The sequence below is a fragment of the Alligator sinensis genome, unplaced genomic scaffold, assembly GCF_000455745.1.
Source record: "Alligator sinensis unplaced genomic scaffold, ASM45574v1 scaffold282_2, whole genome shotgun sequence".
NCBI classification, from domain to species: domain Eukaryota; kingdom Metazoa; phylum Chordata; order Crocodylia; family Alligatoridae; genus Alligator; species Alligator sinensis.
This window is the reverse complement of record NW_005841879.1, coordinates 295,496-306,546: the sequence shown is the minus strand read 5'-3', so window position 1 is coordinate 306,546 and position 11,051 is coordinate 295,496. Positions and strand designations below refer to the sequence as shown.

The 11,051-nt window shown below is 43.1% G+C and overlaps 1 protein-coding gene and 1 long non-coding RNA gene across 2 annotated transcripts in view; one reads left to right on the top strand and one right to left on the bottom strand.

The window, feature by feature from the left end:
- Positions 1–838, bottom strand: part of LOC112549185 — a 16,392-nt gene extending 15,554 nt beyond the window's left edge. Inside the window, exon 1 of the long non-coding RNA XR_003092525.1 lies at positions 712–838. This is a non-coding gene — a long non-coding RNA (uncharacterized LOC112549185). The remainder of the gene's footprint in view (positions 1–711) is intronic.
- A 16-nt stretch (positions 839–854) lies between these two features.
- KCNJ2 (potassium voltage-gated channel subfamily J member 2) lies at positions 855–10,736 on the top strand. Its single transcript, XM_025196245.1, has 2 exons — positions 855–1,524; positions 5,223–10,736. The coding sequence occupies exon 2, from the start codon at positions 5,444–5,446 to the stop codon at positions 6,719–6,721; it is 1,278 nt and encodes a 425-aa protein (XP_025052030.1). The 5' UTR covers positions 855–1,524; positions 5,223–5,443; the 3' UTR covers positions 6,722–10,736.
- The last annotated feature ends 315 nt before the right edge of the window (positions 10,737–11,051 follow it).

Sequence of the window (11,051 nt, the reverse complement as noted above, 5' to 3'; positions counted from 1 at the left end):
GGGGACTGTCCGGGGGGCGAGGGTGGAGCGGACTGAGCCCCGTGGGGGTGCAGCTCCTTCCTCCGGCCCTCCAAGCCATCAGCGGGGGGTGGGGGGTGGGGGTGGGATAGGAAGGCAGAGGGGGAGGAAAGAGGAGTTGCAGTGGTTTTAGTGCCTGTGGAGGAATTGCATCATTTCAGCTTGGTTCATGAGTGTTGGGAGAAAAGCAAAGCAAAGAAGTAGAGAGATACTTTTAGATAGATAGAGAGCTATGCAGATATCTATGCAGAGCTATGCCGATATCGATACAGAGCTCTCCAGATCTCTATACACATACAGATACAGAGCTATCCAGATCTCTCTGCTGTCCAGATACCTATCCAGACCTCTATTGATATCTATACAGATCTGTATTGATATAGAAGAAGAGCTATCCAGCTATCTATTGATATCTATGCAGACCTCTACTGATATAGAGGTAGAGCTATCCAGCTATCTATCCAGACCTCTACTGATATAGAGGTAGAGCTATCCAGATCTCTGTGCAGATACAGAGCTATCCAGATATCTATCTAGACCTCTATTGATATAGATATAGAGCTATACAGATATCTATGCAGATCGATATAGATAGATGGCTCTATACAGAACAGATAGGAAACGGCAGCTTCTTTATGGCTCTGTGGTCCCAGCGTTGCTTTTTCCCCCCCCCCCCCGGCCGGTGTTGCAGACCTTATCTACAGGCAGTTGCAGAACATGCTGGGAGTCTCTTCTGTCTGCGTTGAAGATGTGTATCTGGGTTGTTGTTGGGTTTTTTTTATGCCCCCCTGTCTCTTTCCAGCTCTGCGTTCTTCTGGCTTCTGTGCCTTACCTTTGCACTTGTTTGCTTTTCCATCCCTGCTGGCTAGTGCATCAACTACACCCCCTGGTGCTGACTATTTCATTTTGTAGTGACTTGGTCATCCTCTAGAAATAAGCCTGAAGTCTGCCAAGGAGCAGACTGTCAGATGTAAATGCCACTTCTCCTGTCCCTGTTTCTCCAGGGACATTTATTTTCCCCTTTATCTGATTTTTCCCCACCCTTTAACATCTTGATAATTTTATTAAGACAAAAAAAAAAAAAAAAAACTGTCAGGATTCAAGCATGAGCTGTTCAGTGTGTTTCAAAGCCCCCAGCTGAACTGAGCAGAGAAATGAGTGGAGGCTGGGCTAATAAGTTTTTTAAGTCAGTCTGGGGATTGGAGGATGCAGTTACTTTATTTATATCCTTCTGACCGAGGGAGCCAAAGGGGGCTGACTTTTGGTACTACTCCATGGCTTTCAACCCCTTCCGTTCTGTTTACTGAGGACAGAGGAAGGTACTTAACTAAGGTAGTGGTTGTGCTCACTTAGCAACATGTGCCCAGTACACACAGGGCAGAGCAGTGTGGCGTCAGCTTGGGAATAACTGCTCTGAGCACTCATTAGCACTCCTCTTTGCTCTCAACCCTTGTAACATCTTTATCTCTGGTCGGTCTGAAACCCTCCTGCACACTTCTCTCCCAGGTGATCTATACAAATTACAACCATCTGATGTGAAAAGTATAGATATATTTCCTTCTGGGCTTTTCAAAAGAGCTCTGAGAGGGGGTATTTGACTGGAGGAAGGTATGGATTTGAGTTCTGCTGTTTGTTGTTGGGGTTGTGCAGGTTGGGTGCAGAAATGTTTCTTTTAACAGCAAAATCCATTTTTTTTTCTTCCTCTTCCTTGCAATAAAACCAGTTGAAATTCCAACCCCTTCCTTTCCAGGCAACTGTTGTGAGTCTGTGCATGAGCCAACTGGCTGCAGCATTTCTCGAGCTTTTGCATGCTTTTTTTTTTTTTTCTTCCTAGAAAGTTTGGGGGGGGGGGGGGGAAGTTTCAAAAGGGTGGGGGGGGGGGGGGGGAAAGCTTTAGTGTGCATGCCCCTAAATGTGTCAAAATGTAATGTAGCAGGTCCAGTCCTACAAACAATGCAATCCTTATCTTCTGCACAGTAAGGACTGCAGATATGACTTCTAATTTGTACCTCCCCATTGATATTGATATCTGAGGATAGTAGGGGGGGAAAAAAAGGGACTTGTATATTGGGTAGCAGGTGAACAGTCACAAGCATTACATTTGTATGCTAGGATCTTGCATCTTTAGTTTCAGACTTGCTTTTTGTATAGACAGAGTCTTGTTCCCACCCCTTGCACACCCCAAACTCCCACTGAAACCAGCTGGAAGAGCTGGGGGTGAACACAGATTGGGTCCCTGCTTTAGCAGACTCATCTATTTTCATACAGATGGTACAGGTCCTGAGCCTTGCACTCATTGAAGTTCAGGGGAGTGTTCTTGCTGCTGACTTGTGTGCAAGCAGCATTAGGCCCTCGTGGGTTTTGTGGGCTGTGTCTGACTGGTGAGTTATTGGGAGGATTTTTTTCCCCCTGGTATCCTAGCTACTCAAAGCACACAGTAGGCAGAGAAGCAATTTGTGCTGCGAGAAGAAAAAAAAAAGACAACAACCACCCTGTGCCCAATACTGTAACATGTGGAGCACGCCAGGGTTTTATTGTATAAACTTCAAGAAGCAGTCTGTAAACTTAGGAAAGATGCCCCCAAGGCTTCGCCGTACTGCTTCAGCATCCTTTTAGCCAAATAGGTGCAGCTTTTGCTTCCAAAGTCGTAATACTGCCAGTCATGCAGCTATAATAGCTAATAATGCTGTGCAGATGTACAGTATGCAGAGCAATGGAAATATGACAGTAATAGGCACCCAATGCTATTTCTAGGGTTACAAACAGAACAAGCTATTGCTAGGAGGCTGACTTTATAGTTTCTTTGATTTCTGCAATTCAGATGTCCTGGGTTCAAGATGTATTTATTTTTGGACAGTTGTATATTTGCATCCTTCAGCTTTCATAGCTTTTCCTCCTCCTCACCCTTTAAATCCAGGAGGCAATGCAAAAAAATGACTTCAAAACAAACTGTTTCCTAGGCTGTCTTTTCCCATCAACTTGGATCTAAACATACTTTTAACATGATTGTGATTATAGGATGTGGTTTATGAAACCGATTAATCTGCAAACCAATGCAATGATTTTTCAATGAGCTTTTCTTTATGTGGAAGACATAAATAGTAATTTGACTTTCCTCTTGTATTTGGTTATAGATGCATGTTTAAAGCCAACAGAAAGCATCTCAAAGTGAATGTTAAAAGCATTCCTTTGACTTTGAGAGTTATAATCTGGCAGGGATGAGAAATTTAATTCTTACCCCCGAGAAAAAAAAAGTAGCAGCAAACTACACAATGCAGACAAAATAGTCCAACTGGTATAAGGGCAACAGGGCGATACAATAATGCTGTGAATTAATGTGAAAGTTATATTCAAGCAGGGCCCTACTGAACCTGTCAAAAGCTGCCAAAAAGTATTGCATACTGCAGGATCACAGATGACTAATCTCTGGAAATATGTGTTGGGCCACATTCTTGCATAATAATGTGAAACACACAAAAAAATAAATAAAAGCAAACTGTAGTGCTTAGGAGATTAATGTCTCATGCACATTTGTAAAGAATGGCATTCTTCCTGCTTTTCACCTGTGGTTTTCTTCCAAGTATCCGCCTACCTGGGCTCTTCTAAGAAGAAGGAGGGCTATAGGGAATGAAGAAGTTAAGAGATTATGTGCTGAATACAGACTATTTCAAATCAGTCTGGAGTTTTAGCTCTGCTATGAAAAGATCTTATCTCCAGGATGACTTTTTAACCTTGCTGCAGTTGGGTCAGAATGGGTAGCCAGGGTGTACTCAAATTATTCCATGTACAAAAGGTCTTCTTCTTTCACTGGCACAATCCTTGGTATAGAGGCAGATTAATATGGATAATACCAGTTTGTGAATGCATCAATAATTTAACCTCCCACCAATGCTTCGGTACTTGGATCTCCTGTTCTTTGGCAAACAGACCGTAGATGTTACCCTTAACTCTGTAACTATTTCCCCCCACCCCGGGGGATGTGCATGGAAGGGGTTACTGCATTTAGTGCATTTCGTCTCTTCTGCAGTATATTTCAGTTAACTTTTCTGATATGCAGTACATGACTTAATGGATGACGCACTGCTAAAAGTACAGCCTGGATCAAAGCCAGACCTCCCTGAAACGAGTTTGGTAGCCTTTGCTCTCAGCGAGAACATTTTGTAGCCACAATACTAATCCTTAGTCACATTCAAGACTCAGGGGAAATTCATGGCCGTTATCCTCTAGAGATGGAATCGCCTTCATCTCTCCAGAGGAAAGCGTCTTGTCACCATCACCGCCAATCCTGCTTCTGTTAAAGCTATTTGCTAGTGAGAGCAGGATGGGGTCTGTTATCAGTCCTACTTTGCTTTGTATGATCGCTGCCTGCTGTGAATTTGAAAACTCGAGACATCCTATTGAACGTCTGGAGCTCCAGCCTAAATAGGAAGAAAAGTGGGTTTGGCACTGATTATTGGCAATGAATGCACAGCCTACTATTGAGCAGAGGGTCAAATTTGGAACAGGTGTAATTTTGTGGATCCAAGGAAGATGCATTCATTGTGTCCGGTTGTATTATTCTTTTAAGGCCATCAGGACTCGGGAGTAGAGGTGATACCTTTTATTAGACCAACAAGATGTTTGCAAAAAAATGTCTTTAATTTTTTTGCAAAAATCTTGTTAGTCTAACAAAAAGGTATCATTTCTACTCCAAGTCCTGACTGCCTTTTCCTCTAGACTAATATGACTACAACTTGGATATCTGACATTATTCTTTTAATGCACTTCTTCCCTTAATGACCACACCCAAGTGTCTTGGTCAGAATAGACCTTGAGATGCGTACTTGTAACAGCTTCAGCAATTCTTTGGCTTTGAACATGTTAAAAATAACCCCCTTTAGAGAAGGTGCACTTGTAAATACTAGAGAAATAATCATATTCCCCTTCTTTATAAATGAATGTAACATATAGGCTTGCAAGACTTGTTCTCTTCCATGCTCACCACAGGAAGAGAGACGGCTTGTTTATACTAATAATGTCAGTTGTGTCAATATGAAACCACAAACATGGAGAACTTCTGTATCCCAAGGGAAGTGCGTGGATAGAAACGAATAGACTGCAAAGCTGTTCCTGTGGATTTGCAGACGATGGTCCTTATTTACACAGCTTTGATTGACCGTTCTCTTCCCTCGAGGTCTAACATGCAGTGTCTCTTTCTTTTGCAGGCCATGCTCTCTCCATGACGGATGATCAGCTCCTAAGCTAAACGCTACATGTCAGACGACTCTCCTTGGTAGATCCAAGGATCCCTGGGGACTCCAAAATCTCCCCACTTTTTCGGTGTGTGTGTGTCCCTCTAGAACTTTCAAAACTGTTTCTCCAAAGGTTTTTGCAGAAACTCGGACTGTTTTCTAAAGCAGAAGCACCTCAGTCCACAGCAGTAGTGATGGGCAGCGTGCGAACCAACCGCTACAGCATCGTGTCTTCGGAAGAGGACGGCATGAAGCTGGCAACCATGGCGGTTGCCAATGGCTTCGGGAATGGGAAGAGCAAGGTACATACCAGGCAACAGTGCAGGAGCCGCTTTGTCAAAAAAGATGGCCACTGCAACGTCCAGTTCATTAACGTGGGAGAGAAAGGACAACGTTACCTGGCAGACATCTTTACCACCTGCGTAGACATCCGCTGGAGGTGGATGCTGGTGATCTTCTGCCTGACTTTCATCCTATCGTGGCTTTTTTTTGGCTGTGTATTTTGGCTGATCGCTCTGCTGCATGGGGATCTGGAGGGTCCAGAAATGCCTTGCGTCAATCAAGTGCGCAGCTTCACTGCAGCCTTCCTCTTCTCCATTGAGACCCAGACAACCATCGGCTATGGCTTTCGGTATGTCACAGATGAGTGCCCCGTTGCAGTCTTCATGGTGGTTTTCCAGTCTATCGTAGGCTGCATCATTGATGCCTTCATCATTGGTGCTGTCATGGCAAAGATGGCTAAGCCCAAAAAGAGAAACGAAACTCTGATCTTCAGCCACAATGCTGTGGTGGCCATGAGGGATGGGAAGCTATGCCTCATGTGGCGTGTTGGGAATCTGAGGAAAAGCCACTTGGTGGAGGCGCATGTCAGGGCCCAGCTACTCAAATCCAGAATCACTTCTGAAGGCGAGTACATCCCTTTAGATCAAATAGACATCAATGTGGGGTTTGACAGTGGGATAGACCGCATTTTCCTGGTCTCCCCAATTACGATAGTCCATGAAATAGATGAAGACAGTCCCTTGTATGACCTGAGTAAGCAGGACATGGACAATGCAGACTTTGAAATTGTAGTCATTTTAGAGGGCATGGTGGAAGCTACAGCCATGACTACTCAGTGCCGGAGCTCCTACCTGGCGAATGAAATCCTTTGGGGACACCGTTACGAGCCTGTACTCTTTGAAGAGAAAAACTACTACAAAGTGGACTATTCTAGGTTCCACAAAACGTATGAAGTGCCCAACACGCCCCTTTGTAGTGCCAGAGACTTAGCGGAAAAGAAATACATTCTCTCCAACGCAAACTCTTTTTGCTATGAGAACGAAGTAGCCCTCACCAGCAAAGAGGAGGAGGAGAGTGACAATGGGGTGCCTGAGAGCATGAGCACGGACACGCATCCTGACTTGGACCATCACAACCCGGTTGGGGTGCCGCTAGAACCTAGGCCGTTAAGGCGGGAATCTGAAATATGACTGATTGACTTTTTCTCTGTTATGTTTTGGTTTAAAAGAAAAATCTATCGGTCAAAGATAAGTTGACCCGAGCAGTCGGCCCAGAACAGTTTTCAGATGATGGTACTGTTGAAGAGTGGCATGAAAGCAAGCAGCCCTGAGAAACCGAGGCTGGTTTTAAGGCTGCCTTCAGAGAAGGGACAACAGAAAGTGAACTCTAAACACAAAGCACTAAACATGTCTAAGCATGACCAGAAGGCACATATGTTGTAGAATAAATTATGTATATATTTTTTTACAAAACTTGAACTTGCAGGCAAGCTTTGGTTGGGTTATATATATATTTTTTTCAACTTTTTCCAGAATGCTTCTCTCTAGGGAACAAGAATGTTTTTAATGGCATAACAAAGGCAAGAATCTGCCTTATTATTATTATTAATATTATTATTGTTGTTGTTGTTTTTTTTTTAAAGCTGCTGCTAACTACATGAACACAAATTGTTATTTTGTTGCAGTGTAGTTTTGTTTTGTTTTTTTCTCTTGTGTAATTTAAAATACAGTCAGTGTTCAACTTTGTGGGTTGAAAAAAAGCTCGTGATCACACTTCAGAAAGGCCAATGCTGCCAGATAGTCTGAATTTCTTTTGAGGCCAGTAGTTTGATAGCTAGAATCAATTTCTCTTTCTTTTTTTTTTTCCAGTTACATAAGGGGCATTATGTAACATAAGGCCAATTGATAGCCTCCAGCAACAGTTTTTTTTTATTTTTTGGGGGGTGGGGTGGGAGAGGGAGGGGGAGAATTTAATTCTCTATCTCAAATTTTAAGTTAAAACTACCTAAGTGGATACCAAAGAAAATGCATATTTTTGCACAGTGGAGCTTATGGAAAAGAAACGGGCTGCTTTAAACAAAACCACAAATTCTGAACCTCCGACATTTGTAAAGGCCCTTATTTTGCACCTTATTCAGAAAGCAAAGCTTAAAACTTGGATCTAGGTAAAGCAAGACCATATTTCCCCCCCCCACCTCTTCCCGCCCCGTGCAGAAAATCGGCCCCTCTCCTTTTCTTCTATAAGAAGAAACGAGGGGCTGCGCAGGGGGGTCAGGGAAGCAAACATCTGTTCTTTCCTGTTAGCGAAACACTAGCAGGACTCTAGCAGAAGGTCAAGTGTTACTCTGCACACATTCCAGACCTGCTTCTCGAACTTCGAGCCCTCTTGAAGCTGACCCAGCAATCTGAAAACTCAGCCATCAGACGTGCTGGAGGCTGCGACCGAATAAAAATCAACTGTCGTTATGTTGACTAGTTAAACTCCACCAGAGACGTGCAAAGGCACCGGTCTGCGTTGGAGGGTAACTGGGTTGGAATAGACATTTAGGCGCAGGTGAAACGAGTGACATGTGGGGAAGGAGGGGGAAAAAAAAACAAAAACTGGTGGTAAATCAGTGTGAAACGGCAGAGGGATCCGAGTGGAAATGCTGCTCTTTGGCAGGGCAAGGGTGTCAGGCAAAGTGTTTTCTGGATTGTATGAAAAGGGATTATTTGAAGAGGATAATACTGTAAAAGAGTTTCCCTCTCTTATCTCCTTTCCACCACCCCCCTCTCCCTCCATCAACATCAGCTGAATTAACAGTGGATGTCATATGTCACCAAGCCTTTTGTGACCTTACGTGAAAGCCACGACTCCAATGGTATTTTGGCTCCCCCACCAAAAAAAAAAACTTTAAAATTCTCGGTGCCTCTAAGATCAAGCGCGTAACTTAGCTGCGCTTCAAGGTTTTTCGCTTGTGCATCTCCCTGTAGGAACAGGTTGGGAGAGGGGGGGCAGGATCAGAAATCCGAGTCAACTCTTTTACAGTATTGGATCACTGTATGCCATTAAAAAACAGCTTGTTCTAAGTCTAATGTCTTCTACAAATGGACATCTGTGAAGGCCTCTGGCCCCCTACAGCCTTGCCTGAAGGAAATGCCTGCAATGAAATGGTGGTTTCTGATAAGATGGTATCTACAGTAACCTGAGTAGATGGGTTTGAAAACTGTGTTAACCTTGTAAACGTAGCTTGGGATAGGAGAGAGGGCAGATTTTTTTTGGAGAGAGGAGCATGGGTGAGAGGGAGGAAGAGCTTCATACACAAGACAACTGGGACACAGTTTTCTGGGTCATAGACAGTGAAGGCAATTGAATGCTATTAGTGCTGCTAACAGTGATGTTTTTGCATAGGAAACCAACTAAACCAAAGAGTATTCAGTGAAATGTTAGACAAGAAAAGAAAAAGATGCCGTGGGGACGGGTGGGGAAAGGAAGGATGAAATGGAGACTTTCCCCCACCCCCAGTGAGGTTACTCCGAAGTGCCCCCACTGGAGTGACTTGAGTTAGAAGAGAAAGGGATGGGAAATGAAGAATGGGGAAATAAAAGCTTTGGTTTGTTTCTTTAAGGAAAAAAAGAAAAAGAAAAACCTAAAGTTTTCTGATGCACAGATTTCTTTTTCCAAGTCAGTTTTTTCAGAAATATTTTTAAAATGTACAATTTTATAAAGTTTATTGAGTATTTTCATATTTAAAGCCAAATGTAAATAAAAAAAAATCTGTAAAGGTGGAGAAGAAGAAGAAAAACAGAAAAGGCCATAGAAAGTATAAATTCAGTTCATCAGTCTCGGCTAGCTAGTACCTAGATGCTACCGGTTAGCACAAATTTTAGCAAATATTTGCAAGCCTTATAGGATCCTTAATGCTATGAACTTTTGTTATTTATTTTAAGCATGGACTTTTAATTTGAAAACATGTTCTAGTTACTGGCATTTTCTTTTTTTAAAGTTACCAGCTTTCAGATTGCTAGTCGTGTTGAGAGTGGATACTTAGGTCATTCATTGCACTCTCTGCTGGATTTCTTTGTTTTGTTTTGTTTCGTTTTGAAATAACCCTTTGTCTTTACCGACTGAATCTCACATTGCAGATTTGCACTCGGCCTCTGGCTCGTGAAAGCTGCTAGAAAGAGAGCTGCAATGTTTATTTCATGGTACCCTTCCCCTGGTTCGTCTCTCTCCAACGGTTTAGATTTCCACGTTTTTGGAACAGGCTTTGGTAAGCCCAGGCCAGGTCCGGCTGTCGTAGCACTCCTACGCAGGTGCAAAGCGGTTTAGTTGATCCCTTTTATTTTGGAGGAACACAGCGACTGACAGCATTCAGTCAATGATTCTTGTTCCTGAAGCCGTCCTGCAGAGCCTGTTCCAAAAGCCCTTTAAAACGGATGGGATTTCTTTTTCCTCCGATTTTAATGGGTTCTGGTTTGGCCCCTTCATCGAGGGCATGACACCAAGGATGAACCTGGCTCAGCGTCTCTTGTGGCTGGCACAGAAGGTTTAGACTGTATTTTGCTTGGGGAGTCGGGGGGGGGGGAAAAAAAAAAATCTCACAATTTCTGCCCTTCCCTGAAAATACTTGAATGAGACACATTTATTGTCTGAAGACATAATCCTGCATACAGTGACAAAAGCATTTCAGAGGCAGATGCGGAGTATTTCCTTCCCTCTGATCTCTAGGTGCAAGTTGTCTTTTGGTTAAGTAGCAAGGGTAGAAAATCACTACATATTATTGCTCTATTTAATGATACTTTCTCCCAGTCAGGGTACACTTCTGTGTTTGCTAATAGAGCACTTGCTTTTTCTCGGCAAAGACAAAGGGTCCAGATGTTTTGTTTGTTCTCTTCGGTCTTCTTTTTCATATTGGATTACACGGTAAAACTGAGAAGTACTGTAATGTCTTTAAACTATGGCTGCTCTCGACTATTTTGAGGTAGAAAGGTGCTGCATAGTTGCCATCTCACAGCCAATCAGAAACTTCTTTTTTAATGACTTCTGGCCTGCAGCTATTGTCAGGTGAACAATCGAGGCATTTGACAATTGTCCATTACTATTTTCCTGTTTGCAGCCTTTTTGTATCAAAGTCTTCCTAATGTACTGCACAAATTGTGGATTGTACAGATTTTTTTATATATTATGTCTTATTTTATTATTTCTAAATAAATAAAAAAAACAAAAAAGAGAGAAGAAATCTGTTGTACTGACCTTGTTTGTCCAGGGGGGATGGGTCAGGGTGCTGCTACTGAGCTTGAGCATGGTTGAACCAAAATTGGGCCTTCTTGCCTGGGTTAGTGCACAGATACACAATGAAAGACTTACATCTCTAGAAGAAAGAGGGAAGGTGAAACCGTCTTCATTTACCTAATGGGAATTCAGGAGCGGATCCTCGTTGGATCGATGGTGCTATGGCAACTCACCCCAACTGATGATAGGCCCCTGAGAGAGTAAGTGACTTTCTTCAGGTCGCAAAGGAAATGGATGATGGATCTC